General features: G+C 34.4%; 1 protein-coding gene across 1 annotated transcript; it reads right to left on the reverse strand.

The window, feature by feature from the left end:
* Positions 1 to 9,683: 9,683 nt before the first annotated feature.
* On the reverse strand, positions 9,684 to 17,615 carry LOC109108933. Its single transcript, XM_019122048.2, has 13 exons — positions 17,373 to 17,615; positions 16,573 to 16,766; positions 16,170 to 16,307; positions 15,905 to 16,034; positions 15,602 to 15,794; positions 14,535 to 14,676; positions 14,055 to 14,210; positions 13,916 to 13,971; positions 12,732 to 12,907; positions 12,227 to 12,627; positions 11,035 to 11,131; positions 10,775 to 10,949; positions 9,684 to 10,210 (listed from the first exon to the last, which is right to left on the reverse strand). Exons 1-13 carry the CDS (start codon positions 17,493 to 17,495, stop codon positions 10,056 to 10,058), a joined length of 2,136 nt encoding a protein of 711 aa, XP_018977593.2. The 5' UTR covers positions 17,496 to 17,615; the 3' UTR covers positions 9,684 to 10,055.
* Positions 17,616 to 18,733: the final 1,118 nt, after the last annotated feature.

Raw genomic sequence — 18,733 nt, forward strand, 5'->3', positions numbered from 1 at the left:
GTTGTAGTGGTTGTTGTAGGTATTGTTGAACGTGTTGTAGTGGTTGTTGTAGGTGTTGTTGAACGTGTTGTTGTGGTTGTTGTAGGTGTTGTAGTGGTTGTTGTAGGTGTTGTTGTAGGTGTTGTAGTTGTTGTTGTAGGTGTTGTTGTAGGTGTTGTTGTGGTTGTTGTAGGTGTTGTAGTGGTTGTTGTAGGTGTTGTTGTTGGTGGTGTTGTAGTGGTTGTTGTAGGTGTTGTAGTAGGTGTTGTAGTGGTTGTTGTAGGTGTTGTTGTAGGTGTTGTAGTGGTTGTTGTAGGTGTTGTTGTAGGTGTTGTAGTGGTTGTTGTAGGTGTTGTTGAACGTGTTGTTGTGGTTGTTGTAGGTGTTGTAGTGGTTGTTGTAGGTGTTGTTGTAGGTGTTGTAGTGGTTGTTGTAGGTGTTGTTGTAGGTGTTGTTGAACGTGTTGTAGTGGTTGTTGTAGGTGTTGTTGAACGTGTTGTAGTGGTTGTTGTAGGTGTTGTAGTGGTTGTTGTAGGTGTTGTTGTAGGTGTTGTTGAACGTGTTGTAGTGGTTGTTGTTGTAGGTGTTGTTGACGTGTTGTTGTAGGTGTTGTAGTGGTTGTTGTAGGTGTTGTTGTAGGTGTTGTAGTGGTTGTTGTAGGTGTTGTTGTAGGTGTTGTTGAACGTGTTGTTGTGGTTGTTGTAGGTGTTGTAGTGGTTGTTGTAGGTGTTGTTGTAGGTGTTGTAGTGGTTGTTGTAGGTGTTGTTGAACGTGTTGTAGTGGTTGTTGTAGGTGTTGTTGTACGAGTTGTTGTAGGAGTTGTTGTAGGTGTTGTAGGAGTTGTTGTAGGTGTTGTTGAACGTGTTGTAGTGGTTGTTGTAGGTGTTGTTGAACGTGTTGTAGTGGTTGTTGTAGGTGTTGTTGTACGAGTTGTTGTAGGAGTTGTTGTAGGTGTTGTAGTGGTTGTTGTAGGTGTTGTTGAACGTGTTGTAGTGGTTGTTGTAGGTGTTGTTGTACGAGTTGTTGAGCGTGTTGTAGTGGTTGTTGTAGGTGTTGTTGAACGTGTTGTAGTGGTTGTTGTAGGTGTTGTTGTTGTACGAATTGTTGTATGTGAGAATGCTTGAGGTGGTATAGCTGCAGTTCCATAATTAACAGCACGTCGGCTTCTGATGAAACTGATTGGAGATATTTCCTTTGAAAATTGGTTGGTGTAGGACAGAGTAATCTTTTGAATGGGGAAATCCTCCAGCACCAGCTCAAATGAATAAACTCCAGGCACCCAGGTGTGTGAATATGATAGAGAGCAGTTATTCTACATTTCGAAGAAAATAAAAAAGTGTGAATGAAAAATCATATGTGATTGAACTGAAATACTTATGACCCATGGCATACTATTTTCTTACAGCAAATACTACAGAATGTATTTATATTAAATATAAAGCTTCAGTCATGGGCATAGAGTTGTTTAGTAAATCGGGCAAAAGTGTAAACCCAAACATTAAACACTACTCAAGATATTAAGAGATGAAATGGTTGCTCAAAGATATTTGTAACGAGGACCAATCAAAAAATCTTTTGTCATTAATTTAAGCAATGTAAGTCATGTTCTATCTAAATGATGTTTTTAAATTGATTTGATAGTTTACTGCATATATGTTTATCTATATATTCAGTACACTGAACATACTAACTTCCTCACTACTTCTGAAATAAATTTTATGTCCCTAGCTTATCTTATTTTCTTCACCTGATCCAATATAAAACCAGCAGGTTGGTTGCAGATTCCACACTCCTGGTTTTGTCCAAGTCCAAATCTGCATCTGACATGGTCACCATCAGGATCAAAGGCTAAAAGATTGTACCTCCTGGGACAGTTCTGAGGAACTCTGCAACAAAAAACAATACGGCAACATGAATGTAGTGTAAAATTGTATGAATTTATCATGTTGAATGCACATCATGATTAAAAAATAGATGAATAGACACCATAAGCTTCCATTTATTCTTATAAACAGCTGTTTTACCTAACAAATGGTAGGGTGGTGGTTATTGGTGATCGGTTAGGCTCTGAGGTGTCCGATCTCACTCCAAGGTCAATGTAAGTTAGAAGACTCCAGCCTCCAGAATTTGTGACTGTGTTGTAGATCCAGCAGCAACTGCTTTTGCTGTTGAAACATGCATGTCGACATTTTATATTTACATTTTGTTCAGATCTATATTTTTAGTGAATGTTTTTCTAAATGAATTTACTTACAGGAGCTGGAATGGGCTGTTGGTGGAAAGCATCTTTGTTATCACTCCCTCAGACTGACACCAGCTGTTGCCATTGGGACTTGAATCTACTTGACCAGTCACAGTACTGACATCATTTCCACAGTCTCCAGAGCTACACGGCCAGTAATCATATTCGCTACAGGAATGGTAGGTCGCCTTGAAGCGAAGTTCCACCTGAAGAAATCAGTGGTTTATGAAGTAAGTTCTAGCTGTCAAAATCCAACTGAAATGGATTTACAATTTATATTTCTTACACGAGAGCTGACATGAGAAGTTGAAACTGACAGTCTGTTGAGTGTGATTTATTATCTTAATCATTAATATTTACTTAGGATGTTATACACACAATTGGTATATTGACTGTATTTTCTGACATGTATTTTTGCTAAATAACTGCAAAACTTGACACTGTTAACTTGACATTGTTATGGTTAAATTCTGCAATACCCATAATCCCTTTAAAAATGTAATATATATATATATATATATATTTATATATATATATATATATATATATATATATATATGATTGGGTACATATGAGTACACATTAATACATACTTTAGCTCTATTTAGTTTTTTTTGTTTGTTTAAAGAATTTGTGTTTTGTGATCAGCTTTTTTTTTTCTTTTTTTTTTAAAGTGTCTTCAGTTTTGTCAGCCATATTCACATTTAACCCAAACAAAACAGTACTGACACATGGCTTTAGTATAAAATTCTGTATAAAAAGTTTATCAAACAACATACTTATATGAAACATCTAAACTGGTCATGTGACAAAAATCAACGAATCAGCTTCATCCTTTACCGTAACAAAATTGAAAACTAAGCCAAGATGGAGAAACAGCTGATCATAGCTGTACAAGGATAGCCATTTTTAAATGAATTTATTAGCAGAGCTACTGCAAGGGATTTTTAGTGCTGGAAATCCATTTATCCTTTGCTGAAACTTCTGCGTCTTCATGGAGAGCAGGTCATGGTTGCTTAGCAATGGCAGCCGCCACTGGCCCCGCTCCCACAGGCAGATTCATTTGTGTTTATTAAACATTATTTTTCATAGTAGCCTATAAGACCATGATCTGCACTCACAAAATAGTCTTCTTTTATAGTTTATTTTACATTAATCACCAATAGGATAAGACACCACCGCCAGTGTTTTATAGCCTAAAATAAACACTAAAAAGAAGAATAAAAATAATAATAAACCATAGAGTTTCGAGAGAAGAAGGTAAAAAGCAATACAAAACAAATAATGTACCGGTTATGTTGCCATTCCTTTGCTCACTAACTGAATGCAATGTTATAATAGGCCTAGGTATTTAATAATAACATTAACAGTGAAGCATGCATCTAACTCTGGGGAAAAAGCTTAGTATTATAAAATCACCAAAATAACTCTTCGTGTTAAGAAAGCATAGTACACAAACACATTTCCAAACTGTAAAAGGTTATTTAAAAATAAAGCATTCATGAATTATTTAATTACAAACATTTTACAGTCTTAAGTGCACTCATTTATTTAGCTATATAAATTAAAATAATAATAATAAAAATAACTATTATTTTTATTATTAGTATATATTATTATACACGTTATGCATAAGAAGCTTTTATCACAAACGACTTACAAAAGAGGAACAAATTACTCCAGAGTCAGTCACAATGCCAGGTTTATTGTAGGGTACAATAATAATAATCAAGTGCTAAGATGATCACAAATTAAACAAGATTTTGATGCACATCTTTCTTATTAAATCGTTGTATTCCACCTCGCACTACATTTGATAGAGACTCACTTAAGACACTTTGCTGTAGGCCTATTCTACATAATAATATTAAATAAAACGGTATGTTAACACGTAGGCTACCTAGGAGCTTGCTGCATGAATCCGTGAGTACAGTTTACAAATCCGAGGGAACGGACTGCGAAAGCGTGCGCACGGATTAGAAATTCGTGGGTACGGTTTATTAATCTGTGGGCACGATTTGTTAAACCGAGGGAACAGTTTAAGAATCCGTGAGCACGGTTTATAAACTGAGGGGACGGATTGCAAAACCGTCGGCATGGATTGTTTTTTTTTTTTTTTTTTCTCCTACAAGTGACTTCTCGGGCTCCGTAGTACGTTAGTACTTTTATGTTAAATATTTATACCTTTTAAAAAGGTATTGCCTGTTTGACAGCTTTTTACCTTTTTCTGAGAGTTAGCAACCAGTCTAACAACCTGTCTCAAAAAAAAAAAAAACATGCCAAATGCATAAATGTATACATTTATAAATGTCTTTCAGTCAGTTAAAATTCAGGAGTTCTCACCTTGTATGATCCATCATGATTCCTTCTTGGGTTGAAGGTCATCGAGCCGCCATAGAAGTGTGAGGCCATTACTGTGGTGAGAAGCAGGAGCTCGGCCAAGAGCAGAGAGGTGAGAGACATCTTGATCAGAACTGATGTCCTCTGCATCTGGGAACAGGTTTCTTTATTGTAGTATCTATACTGTATCTGATGGAGGAAATGACATCTTCATGACAATTCATCTTGTTATGAATTCCAGGAAAGGAAAACACACAATAGTCATCTATTGGTTTAATTACTGCCGAAGAATTATTAGCATGTACATTTTTTTTTTTTTTTTTTTTTACATCTTTGTGGTTGGACACACCACTGTGACCAGAAGTGTTTTATTAAAACTTCAATATGTTAATATAGCATATACATGCATACTGTATACAAGTGAAATATGTTAATATAGCATATATATTATGCAATTTTTTTGCACTTTATTTTTATTATTTGCACAAACATTTCAACTGCATGTGCAAAAGAATGCAACCACAAACTTGCAGCTGTCCCTTTGGTTTTGTTTTAAAGAGGCGTTGTCTTTGAAATCATTTTTTATTTCTGTTTTCAGAATCTGTTGATCATGTCAGAAATAAGACTTATGGGAAAATGAAACCCTGAAAGAAAAATGAACCAGCTGAGCTAGTTGAGCAAGTGAATTACCGTACAACTAGTAACTGATGCTGAACTTCTTTTTAATTGATCTACATCTCATGTTTTTGGAGTTTGGACTGTGCTCATTATGTCAATCCTCAGTTTTACATGAGGGTGAATAAAACATATTCAGATCTTAGACAGTAAATCTCCATATCTGTGTTCAGAAAACCAACTGTTAAGATTCAAAAGAAATATGACACTTTTTTAAAAAAAAAATTATAAATATAAATCTCTATGTAAAATATGGTTTGGAAGCAGTGGCAGAGTTTGCCATTGGTTTGGTGCAAGAGCAATATCAAAAAGGAAATCAATGGAAAATGACTTATCAATATTATTAATATATAATATATTATTCTTAATGTGCAAAGTGAGACGGCATATTGTTAGCCAGTATTGCAGTTCAAATCAGGATATTTAACTAAAACTGAAAGTAAAACCATGTTACTTGAAATAAGCATTAAATTAATTAAAACACTTATTTTTTTTAAAAAACTTGACCTTATTTTATTTTAGCTAGTTGCCAAGGAAACATTTCTAAAATTACAAAAAATGAATGTTCAATTAAATGTTACTTGCCATTTCTTTGTAACTATTTGTGAAATTTACTAGAAATTTCTGAGTGAAAATAGTTATACTAAATCACTGTATGTAAGACACTGCTAATAAGAGTTACTTTAAAGAGTATTCACACTTCCTGTTCTACAGCTTCTGCACCTTTTTTTCAGCAGGAAGTTTTGCTTTCTAATAAGTCACCTGATTTATTGTTTCAAGATTGTTTTTGAGATTACTATTTATAGTACAAACCCGATTCCAAAAAAGTTGGGACACTTACAAATTGTGAATAAAAACAGAATGCAATGATGTGGAAGTTTCAAATTTCAATATTTTATTCAAAATACAACATAGATGACATATCAAATGTTTAAACTGAGAAAAATGTATCATTTTAATCGAAAAATAAGTTAATTTTAAATTTCATGGCATCAACACATCTCAAAAAAAAAAAATGGGACAAGGCTATGTTTACCACTGTGTGGCATCCCCTCATTTTTTTATAACAGTCTGCAAACAGACAAGTTGCTCAAGTTTAGGAATAGGAATGTTGTCTTTGTCGCATCTTCCTCTTTATGATGGGCCAAATGTTTTCTTTGGGTGAGAGATCTGGACTGCAGGCTGGTCATTTCAGTACTCTGATCCTTCTTCTACGCAGCCATGATGTTGTAATTGATGCAGTATGTGGTCTGGCATTGTCATGTTGGAAAATGCAAGGCCTTCCCTCAAAGAGACGACGTCTGGATGGGAGCATATGTTGTTCTAGAACTTGGATATACCTTTCAGCATTGATGGTGCCTTTCCAGATGTGTAAGCTGCCCATGCCACACGCACTCATGCAACCCCATACCATCAGAGATGCAGGCTTCTGAACTGAGAGCTGATAACAACTTGGGTTGTCCTTGTCCTCTTTAATCCGGATGACATGGCATCCCAGTTTTCTTCAAATTTTGATTCGTCTGACCACAGAACAGTTTTCCACTTTGCCACAGTCCATGTTAAATGAGCCTTGGCCCAGACAAAATACCTGCGCTTCTGGATCATGTTTAGATATGGCTTCTTTTTTGACCTATAGAGTTTTAGCCAGCAGCGGCGAATGGCACGGAAGATTGTGTTCACCGACAATGTTTTCTGGAAGTATTCCTGAGCCCATGTTGTGATTTCCATTACAGTAGCATTCCTTTATGTGATGCAGTGCCGTCTATAAGGGCCAAAGATCACGGGCATCGAGTATGGTTTTCCAGCCTTAACCCTTACGCACAGAGATTGTTCCAGATTCTCTGAATCTTTGGATGATATTTTGCACTGTAGATGATGATAACTTCAAACTTTCAAACTTCAAACTTTGTTTTTGAGAAACTCCTTTCTGATATTGCTCCACTATTTTTCGCTACAGCATTGGGGGAATTGGTGATCCTCTGCCCATCTTAACTTCTGAGAGACACTGCCACTCTGAGAGGCTCTTTTTTATACCCAATCATGTTGCCAATTGGCCTAATAAGTTGCAAATTGGTCCTCCAGCTGTTCCTTATATGTACATTTAACTTTTCCGGCCTCTTATTGCTACCTGTCCCAACTTTTTTGGAATGTGTAGCTTTCATGAAATCCAAAATGAGCCAATATTTGGCATGAAATTTCAAAATGTCTCACTTTCAACATTTGATCTTATCTATATTCTATTGTGAATAAAATATAAGTTTATGAGATTTGTAAATTATTCCATTCCTTTTTTACTCACAATTTGTACAGTGTCCCAACTTTTTTTGAATCAGGTTTGTATTTAATTACTAAACAGGTTTGTTGCTGGGAATAATTATAATGTTGCTATAATTATAATGGGAATGCTGCTCTAGCTTTGATGTGTGATAATCTAGATAAACATCTAGATTGTTTTTATTTAAACACTTTTAATTGTTAGATAATTGTTTAGATAAATGTGAATATTTTTAATAAAACGTGCCCTTTTCCTAAGTTAAATTGGCCCATGAGAAAAATAAAAATAAATAAATAAATATGAAAAATACAAAGTAAGTTTAAATACTGTTGTTTTCTTGTAATCTGAAAGATTGCATTTGTAACTGGTTTATTGAAAATTATATTACTTTGTTCTAGACAGGGTTATTTTAGTATAATTGAGATACTATTACAGTTTTTTTTATATAGTTTTAAAAATAATTTTAGTGAAAATTTTAGTAATTTTTTTTCTCTAATTTTGCTCTTTTGAGTGGTGTGTGGTTTATATTTTCTCAAAAGTGTGTGTGTGAGAAAAGTACTATAAAACTACACTGTAAAAAATTAACTGTTGAGAAAACATAAAAACAAGGCAACTTGATGCAGTACGACTTTTGTGTTGCCTCAACATTTCTTTTATAGTTCTTCTAAGTAACAATACTGCGTTCAGCCAACCTAAATTTATTTGTTCATGCAATGATAATTGTTTTATTTTGTTAATAAAGATATTCTTGTCACAGAAACTGAAACAAGTACTGTTGATGAGAAAATATTTTATTTTCTGTTTCCTGGATGAAATAAAAGAATGTGTAAAAAGTCACCACATTACCATTTTTACGTCTATTGACAAATGACAAACATGGACTTATTCCTTTACGTTATAAAAATCATGATGGACCACATTGTATATATATAAGATATCAAGGATATAGATTTAAATGGTTGCACATACTCAATACTTGACACACAAACCTCAAGAACAGCACAACAAATAACTAACAATTATGACAAAAACTACAATGAAAAAGTTTAAATGAAGCTGGCAAACAGCAAAACAATAATCCTATAACAATATCTGCATAATTTATTCATGCAGCGATGCATGATGGGAACTCACACAGCCTTAATATTTCAGCAATATGAATTTTTTTGTTCAGACAACTGTTTGTCTAGTTGGGACAACATTTGGGGTCTGACAAAGGTTTTTATGTACACTGTAAAACCGAACAGTGAAATCAATTAAAAAATGAAAGTTAATTTCACTCAAATAATAATGAAAGTTCATTGGACTTAATTGAAATAAGTTCTGTAAACTCAAAATGCTGTTATAGTGAGGTGAACTTAAAATTATTGCATTTTCAAATTCCCAGCATGCATTGCATCAGCCAACAAGGAAAATAAATGTAGAAATTAGGTGCTATTTTGTGTGTTTTTACACAAGAATAACATAGATAGACATAAGTTAGTACTTAAATGTTGTGTTATGTTAGGATTTACATATGTTTCTGTTATGTTAGTTTTGTAGTGTTACCGTTGTGGTGAAGAGTAGAGCCTGTGGTTAGGTTGAGGATGGAAAGCAAAAGTTAAACGCTATATATACTGCATGATGTTTGAATATTAATATGCAAGTATTGTGAGTCTTTTTGATAACTACATTAGTAGTTACATTTGAGTGTATTTCCCACATTATAAGGGTTGAAAAATAATGAACATTTTTAGTGAATTACTCTCTAATTATAAGTTGAGAAATATCAATATTTATAAGATAATACTTAGATAATGTAAGGCAACTGGAAATATAATTTTTATTTTATGTAAACTTAAAACATTTAAAAACATCACTTAAATGTTTTTGTGTAATCTGTTACAAAATATTTTTTGAGTTCTGTGAACTTATCAGGGTTTACAGTGTAGTTTCAAGAAAACTGCATTTCTTAGTATTTGAGACCCAAAAGCTGGAAAATGTGCAGTTGCATTTTTTACAGTGTAGTTTAACTTTATTATTTCAGTTTTATATGTGAGCTGAACTCTTCGAAATCCATTTCTTATGATGTCTAAAAGTAAAGCAGTACATACAAATAATGACTGAACCACACTTTCTGCACACAACATAGACTAAAGAGTGTATTTTGGCAAATGACCACAACACAATAAATCCTTAAATGTGCATTTTATTTTAAAACCAACATTCATTTGTAAATGTTTATGTTCTTCCAACAGCACTGTAATGCCATCTCATTCTCAGTATTGTAATTATACATCCTAATAATGGTGTTATGTTTACTGAGGCATGTTGTGTGAAAGTGAAGAAGGAAATAAGTGGAAAAAAAAGATGATATGTTGAAAGAATTAGGATAATACCAGCCACACCAAAGATCATTGCTGTGCGATTATACCATTTACCTAAAAAAACTGTTCATTTACTGCTTATGTATGAGATATGCTAGAAACTGGACAGTTTGTAATTTGAAAGTAGTTAGAATTTGTAGTTCTTTTTGTGTCTACTCAAACTGGCCACGAAAGGATCTCAGAAAGTGGACAGTAGATGCATGCGGTCAATAGGTCTTGTTCTTCTGACATTATATACCAACATCCCCACCAACACCGCAATGGAGACAACAAAGAGTCCTGCAAAGACCCCGGTGCTTGTGCTGATGTGTAGAAATCCACCGTCATTTGATGCTACAAAATGAAAGAGCAGCAGAGTTAAATCAAAGATTATGGCATAGAAATCATGGTAACACTTTACACTAAAGTTTCATTTGTTAACATTAATTAAAGGAACAGTTCACCCGGAAATGAAAATGTGCAAAAATTAACTCATCCTCAGGCCATCCACAATGTAGATGAGTATGTTTCTTACAAACACAAAACTTTTTGCTTCATGAAAATGTATTAATTGATGGACTGGAAGGGTGTGGAATTGGACTTTCATTCTGATGGCACCCATTCACTGCAGAGGATCCATTGGTGAGCAAGTGATGCTACATTTCTCAGAATCTGTTCCGATGAAGAAACGAACTTACATCTTGGATGGCCTGAGTGTGATAAAATTTTCAGCAAATTTTTGGGTGAACAATTCCTTTAACAAACATGAATAAATACTACAAGAATTATATTACTGAGTGTTAGTTAATGTTAGTTAATGCATGAAGTAACGTAAATAATGGAACCTTATAAAGTGTTACCGAAATAATACTACAGTCACTTTCAGTTAACTATTCTATTAAATATATATTCATATACCAGCATTATGAGTCTGTCTTGCCACACGCAAGGGACCCTGGGTGATGAAGTGCCTGGCAGTTTCTTGGCTCACATCTCGCCTATGTCTCTGTGCAGCTTGACTTAGGCAGCCTTGGGCACATCTTGAGTTTAAGCTGTCTTTTGCACACAGGATCACGGAGCAGCTAATGTACACCTGTCACCGTGATTTCAGATGGTTTTAGTGTAATGTTCCTGCTAAACAAAATTTACCCAGGCATTGTTATGCAAATGTGTTGTACCTCATCAAAGCCTCCTGTGAACTTGAAAGCTTGGATCTTAAAGTCATACTTTGTGGAGATGCTTGGGTAAGTCATAACTGTATCATCCATAATACACCTGAAATAACACAATCAAAGAAATTAATGACTTCTGATGTCTATCACTCTTCAGTTTCATTATTATTGCCTATATTAGGAAAATTGGAATTGTGCATTACTTTTTTCAAAATGAAAATACACTCATTGTTCCTTGATAAACTGTGAAAAGTTTATGCACAGGACACTATTAAATAGTCTATGCTCACAAAGGCTGCATATATTTGATTAAAAAAAAATCAGAAATAAACTGTAATATTGTGAAATGTTATTACAATGATTTTTTGATGAATGGAAAGTTTATAAGAACAGCATTTATTTGAAATAGGAATCATTTGTAACATTTAAATGTCTTTACTGTCACTTTTGATCAATTTATTGCATCCTTGTTGAATAAAAGTTTTAAACACTTAAAAATCACTTTTTTTTTTTTTTTTATGTTTATGAAGTTTTGTTTTTTGAGCTGAGTAACTTGACCTTATAATTAAATGACAAATCGTTTTCTTTTACTAATACAGTGTAAACAATGCAAAAGGAAGTAAAATAATCATACAAAATAATCACAACAATAAAACAAGGAATTTAAAAACTTTTAAAATTGATTTAAAATGATTATAGAAATTATAGGAAATGATTATATATAAAATAGCACATCTGATCTCTTCTGGAAGCTGATTCCAACTGCAAGTGTGTTTAGCACTGAAAAAGGCTTCATGTGCACACATAAAAGCATCAATCTTTAGCTTTTCACATTACTAAACCACAGTGATAAATGGCTCTGAGGAAAGCCATTGTGAGGTTCAACAAAGCCTTGCAGGCCGACTGTGTATTTAAAGGAGACCATCTACTTTTGTACAAGGCCTTGAGCCTGAGACTTTTTTGTCAGTAGCCCAAAAGCTTAATCTAGCGAGCCTTTAATTTTGCAAAGTTCCTGCAGTGTTTTAACCATTACCAATGACAAGCTTGGAATACAGTGAATAAACTTCTGGTGTTAATTAAAGGCCTACTTACTCTTTCATTAGTACATTCTATTGCTCATACTTATGGCTGAAGGACCATAAAATGGACAACATCCTATTCTAAAAACATCCAAATCTGTTTTATGATAAAGCCTCACCCATCTTTGATGATGTCATAAAAGACGGCACTGAATGGATTGTCTTCTGGAGTGGCTCTGCAGGACTCAACGAAGAGAGTGACCTCTGGTAGAGCAGTATGAGCTTCAATGCCCATGTAGAGCTGGTCCATCAGCTGAACCTGCACCGGATACTGGCTGGGATCTACCTGACTGTTGAAGCTGCTGTCGGTGAAAACTTCAAACGAGTAACCAAACGTGCCAAAGCTAGATTCAGTGAAGATGTAGTCAGATTTATGGTTAACATAGCGGTTTGAGACGCTGGCCATTTTGGGATACTGGCAAGAGAAGCCGAATTTAACTTGATTGCGTCTGGTGATAACAGCATTCAGGTTCTCAAAGGAGTTGATCTCGTTTTTGAAGACGATGAAATCTCCAGAGTCCTGATTGGTGTTGAAAACAAAGAAAAAAGAGAGATTAAAGTAAGAGAATGTAAGGGGCTTCAATGCAATACTCAAATATTTAACTGTGTATGTAGTTGTCATACATCCATCGTAGTGCCGCAGGCATTGAGGGACATCGTGCCCAGGATGTGGGTTGCATTAGAGGTAAGGGAGCAGGTGGGGTCTCGCAGTTGGAGCCAGTTCTGGTCAATTCCATCCATGGAGGCTTTACTGACTACAATGCTGATACTGTTATCGTCACAGATGACCTTTGCTTCACCTGAAAAATATGATTCATTCATTAAGTCTGGTGTATTTTTATGTTACCTGCATTTAAAATCATAAAAACACCAAGGCATTAAACATAATTTACACAGTTATGTGAATGCAAACACATCTAGACACGCAAGAATTACACAACAAACACAACAGCAATTGAGAACTCACTGCATTCTATTGGATATGGCATTTAACCTGACTGTTTTTCTCACTACCTGAATAATAACACACCTGGTTTAAAAAATTTAAAGGGAACTTGCTTGAGTACCGAGGTTTGTTAGTGGCACAAGAACACAATGTACAAGTTAAGCCTATTCAAATTATCTATGCATTTGCTAGTATTGATGGTGATAGTTAGATTTTTCCGCAGTCACTCACCAAAAAGATTTGTTCACTGAATCGTTCAGTGGCACTTTCTGTAAGTTACATACTTATATGTCAGTAGGTGGCGATAAGCAAATATAGCCTATTTGTTCAAGGATGCACTGTTTCTACGTGTATTTTGCTTTGATTTGAAAGAAAACAGCGCATCCTTGAGGTGCGGATGATACAGAAGAGCATACACAGCATACGGTGATATGGAGGGACACAGAGGAGACTGTTGACAAAGGAATTGTTGAATAAAGTCGTTATTTTTGTTTTGTTCGCTTACAAAAATGGCAGAAAGAGTATTCTGATGACAACTTTCATACCTTTTATGGACCTTGACACTGTTATTTACTTGGTAGTCTATGGGACAGTCTCAAGCCTCCCGGTTTTCATCCAAAATATTTTAAATTGTGTTCAGAAGACGAACAAAGCTTTTTCGCATTTGGAACGACATGGGGGTAAGTGATTAATGACAAAATGTTAATTTTGGGGTGGAGTATCCCTTTAAGTATCACTGATTCATTCACTTAAAAGATTCTTTGAAAAACAGATTAGTTCGCGAACAAACCCTGGAATTTTCTATGCATTCACAACTGTATTCAAATCCTTACATAAAAGATGTTTCTGCTAATGTATTTACCTGAAAGAACCCTTGCTTTTGCCACAGCCACAATGATGCACCTCATTTCTGACTGACTGATAAAGACAGACAAGAACTCTTAAGAAACTATGCAGAGAACAAAAAGAACCAGTGAATATAAATACAGACCCCATTTTACCTGTGAAGCGTCTCTGCTGCGAAACACACAGGTACACGGCGGTACAAATCCGTCTTCTGTGGAGTCCAAGTCAGTGTTGCAACCAAAACCCCATTACTCTCACTTGTCAGGGTCTTAGACATATTAGAGGGGCCACTGACCTGGAAGTCAAATATGCTACAAAGACAGAAGGAACAGAAAGATCAGATAACATTACCTCAAGAGGCATAAATGGAAAACCTGATTCGGCAAACATTGTCAGTTGAGCATGTCAAGGTATTCTTTCTGACTTGATCTAGTGATATAAAATGGAATTCAGTTAAATTCATCTGCTCATCAAAATCATGCCACTTAGAATTGCCAAGAAAAAAACTGATTAAAAATCTATTATGACTGCCACCACTAAGCAAAATGCAATCAAATCTGGAGGTTGCAGATAACTAAACATTGGCTTAACAAATTACATAAGAGAAATACTGTGACACAGAACATTATTCTGACCTGCTGTCTGAGATCTGTGCTCGCAGGGTGATCTCATGCTCCTCTCCCACAGCGGCATGATGCATATCTCCATGTAGAGGAGTTGGTGTCAAGAAACTTGGTTTGTTCACGCCTGGTACACAACCCTGAGATGGTGGAAGAACTGCAAGATGGTGTAGAGTATGTTAAAATACACAGAAATGCACAAACACAGTATCAGCGCTACACAATTCACAACAGACAAACATTTATTGTAAGTGCAGCTTAAGTTCACTTTTGCTTTCAATTACGTTTTCTGATACAATTAACAAAAGCCAAACCTAACCTGTTTATCCACAGTTTTTCTTTTGATATGTCTTGCATTGTTTTGGCTCTAATGACACACATTTTCTCAAATGACAGAAACCAGTTGTTCAGGTCAAATAAACAGAAATGAATGTCTATTGTTTTTCTGGAAGTGATCATTGTCCCGAATATTGGTTAAATTATTCCATAGCTCTACAGTATGTCTAGTTTATGCTCTTTCCCATGCACTTTTGATTTCCATTTTTCGTTCAACAACAGATTACAGATGGACTTGAGCAATATATTTCCATGACTTTTCCAGTCAATTGTGATTACTACATCAGGATTTTTATGAAACCGTTTAAAGAGATTGCTCTGAATATTTCTTACACTGTAAAAAAAAAAAAAAAAATAAAGATTTTTGTAGTACCTTTTACAAGAAAATACAATTTCAGTTTTTTCCACATCAAATTTTCACATTTTAATCAATGTGTAAAAACGTTTCTTTGTAATTGTTTGTAAAATAAACTAGCAATTTCTGAATGAAAGTTGTTTCTACAGCAATTTATCAGTGTACTTTGCCAAATGGTATTCCTTTCAATTTAGTTTGTGAGACTTTGTATGTTAAAAAAATAAAAATAAAGATATTGCTTTTAATATTTCTTACTTTTTTACTTAATTTGAACACATTTTTGTGATGTCTATAAATTTCTTCTAAAAAGCTATATAGCATCCTAAATAATTGTATTGCACGAAGGAGAGTCTTTGTTTGACCTGTAACAGATAATGTGATTCTCACTCACTTTCAACTGCAAACTGCAGAGGCACTTGACTGAGAGCAGTTGGGTTACTGCTGTCATTGAATGCATTACTGACTGAGAAGACCCCGTTTTCGTCAGTCAGAGTTATGTTTGAAACGGGATAATCCTCCAGCAAGAGCTCAAACACATGCACACCCACGTCCAGAGAATCTTCTCTTTGCAAAGTGCATGATTCCTACAAAACACACACACACACAGATTTATCAGGTTTTTAAAACTAAGCACTTACCCTTCCAATCTGAGGTTTTTCTTCAAGTTGAAGAGTTTGTCATTAAAAGATGTTACCTGATAAAGATGTATGTTTTGGTGTTGATGGCACACTGTGCAGTTGGCATCATTAAACCTGCATCTCACAACATCGTTATCTGGATCATGTGCCAGCAAATGAATGTTCTGGAAGCAGTTCTGAGGAATCCTGAGTATTATCAAAAAGACAATGCAGCAAGATGCATTATGTATTTACGGAAGTGGATGTGTCTGTTAATGAAAATACAAATGCAAAATATATGTATCAATCCATTTTCATGATGTCATTTTAAAAAGCACACACCTTATGTTTGGAATTGCTGCTGAAACAGGGGATCTGTTTGTTGACTGAGTGTCAGATCGACGGCTAGTGTCAACATGAGTGCGAAGTGTCCATCCACCGACACCATGAACATTATCCTCCCAGCAGCAACCAGATGAGCTGATAGAGATATTTAATAAAATGCATGTGCATTTTACTTATTATGTTATTTATTGTTATGTGTTTAAATATGAGAGAATATATAATTCACTTTATGCATTAACTACATAACTTAATATGACAGTCCTTTAACATATACAAATTTCGGGGGGATTTTATTTATTTATTTGCATCTATTATGTGTATTTTGTGATTATGTAAGACTGTTATCAATGACTTAAGTCAGTGCATAGTAGTTCTGTTATAAAAACAGCATCAGAATTACCTCAGGATGAATGGACCATTACTAGTGACATTGGTGGCAATGTGAACCTCTGATTGGCACCACAGATTTTGAGCTGTGCTGTCTGTCACCACGGGTTCGGTGTTCGTGAGGATGCCACACGATCCACTCTCACAGATCCAGTCAGCCTGAGAACCACATGGACCCCTACTGGACTCTCTGTAGTAAAAGTGCATCTGCCAAAAACACGTTTTACATGAATTACATAACCAGTGTTGTTAAAACTACTTAAAAAAAAAAAGTCATTTTAAAATCAGTATTTTAAGTAGAGATGAAATAAAATTTAAATATTAGATGAAAACTTAGATGGAAAAAAACTGGACTTGGCATAATTAAAATAAATATGTAGTTAAAGTACTAAAATTACTAGAGAAAATAAATTAAAGCTATATATATATATATATATATATATATATATATATATATATATATATATATATATATATATATATATATAATGAAAAGGTTAAAAGCACATAACAAAATTACTATTAAAATAAAAAATTGTAAAACTGAAAATATAAAAATAAAAGAAAATTGTAAATATTATACTATAATATATAAATAATAATAATAATAAAATTAAATTGCTTTGCACAACAGCAAGCTGAGAAATTTCAGGAAATTAAACATTCACAATATAAGTTTAGTTTGCTTCATTTTACATGCTCTGTATGAAAGTAACAGAAATAGTACAAGTAAAAAATAAAAAAATAAAAAATAAAAAATAAACTAATTAAAATGAGACTTGTTAAGTTCTACAATTTCAAAACTGGATTTACCTCCACTGATCCATCTGGAAATCTGTTTCCAGGTGTGAACGTCATGGAACCTCCATAGAAACCTACGGCTGGTCCCAGAGCGAGAGCCAAGCTGATCAGCAGCAGCATTGCGCCGTGTGCCATTGTGTCTGATGGAAACGCACGCTGAGCAATGCCATATACCGAGAAATGGGTGGATACTTTCTGTTTCTAAATTATTGTTTGAGTTGTTCCACCAACTAAAGACATGCATGTGATTAATGACAGGAATTAGCTTCCTCGAAAAGCAACAAACGCAGATTATTTTTATCCAGTTATTGTATTACTATTGACTTCCTATCATGGGAACATTATACATTATTATCATGTTTAACAAAAAAAAAATATAATATAAAGTTTATTTAAAAAGAATAATTTATAATATTATATTATAATGTTGAATTATTTTTTCTTGCACAAGATTAAAATACAGTTTAGAAATCATTTTTTGCGGTCTGCATTCCAATCAAGAGGAAATTCACATTCTTCAAACTTGATATCAGATATTTCAGAGGATTTTCAGATGATATTTCAGACCGTGAATCACTACCATCTGATAAAAATGAAACTTAGGCCATCGTTTACTCACCATTATGTCTTTCTAAACCTGTACACTTTCTTTGTCGCATGTAAGATGTTAAGCATTTTAAGGCATTGCATTTTCATGTTTGAAAAAACACATTTTCATGTGTGAAGACTGTCAAACCCAAACATCTCTTTCTGTGGTCAATGGAAGAAAGAACAAGTCATACAGGTTTGTAAAAACACTTTCCCTTTAACTGAAAGGCAGGTTGTGGCCACTGAGCAACATGAGGTTTATAATAGTGACGGGGAATGTTGGCTTCTCTCGTCACGAGTCAGCGCTGGTTTGTTAACCTAATGCTCAGTATACTGATTGTGTTGCCTTTGAATTAAAAAGACTGCCTTTTAATAGACTTGTTTACTCAGAGAAACAGTAGCTTTGGATATCATTCATCACATTTCATATAAAAGAGTTCAGAGGAAAAGAATGTGAGAGAATTTAACAAAGAGCTTGAGATTTTTGTTTTGTTTTCAAAACGATTAATAAGAAACAGTTAAAGTGAACAAAAGGGTTTTGTGTAGTGCAGAACATCCCCAGCAAATTTGCCCCCTGCTGCGTTTGTCTAAACAGGCAAAGCATTGTTTTATTCATGGGAATAACACTCCTGGAGACAGTTTCAGTGTCTTCTGTGACTGGGAATGACTATAAAGTTTAAAAAAAGACAGATTCTATGCATATACAAGATCAACAACCTGTTGCAAAGGGCTGTAAAAGCAGTTTCATTAGGTAGTTAATTAATTATTAATTAGCCAGCTATTAT

The sequence above is a fragment of the Cyprinus carpio genome, chromosome A18 (genome assembly GCF_018340385.1).
Source record: "Cyprinus carpio isolate SPL01 chromosome A18, ASM1834038v1, whole genome shotgun sequence".
NCBI lineage: Eukaryota > Metazoa > Chordata > Actinopteri > Cypriniformes > Cyprinidae > Cyprinus > Cyprinus carpio.

Coding starts and splice junctions, on each gene's coding strand:
- LOC109108933 (XM_019122048.2), bottom strand. CDS start 17,495: ATGGCACACGGCGCAATGCTGCTGCTGATCAGCTTGGCTCTCGCTCTG. Junction 16,308..16,572: donor AATGGTCCATTCATCCTGAG/GTAATTCTGATG, acceptor TATCTCTATCAG/CTCATCTGGTTGCTGCTGGG. Junction 14,677..15,601: donor TCTGCAGTTTGCAGTTGAAA/GTGAGTGAGAAT, acceptor ACCATCTTGCAG/TTCTTCCACCATCTCAGGGT.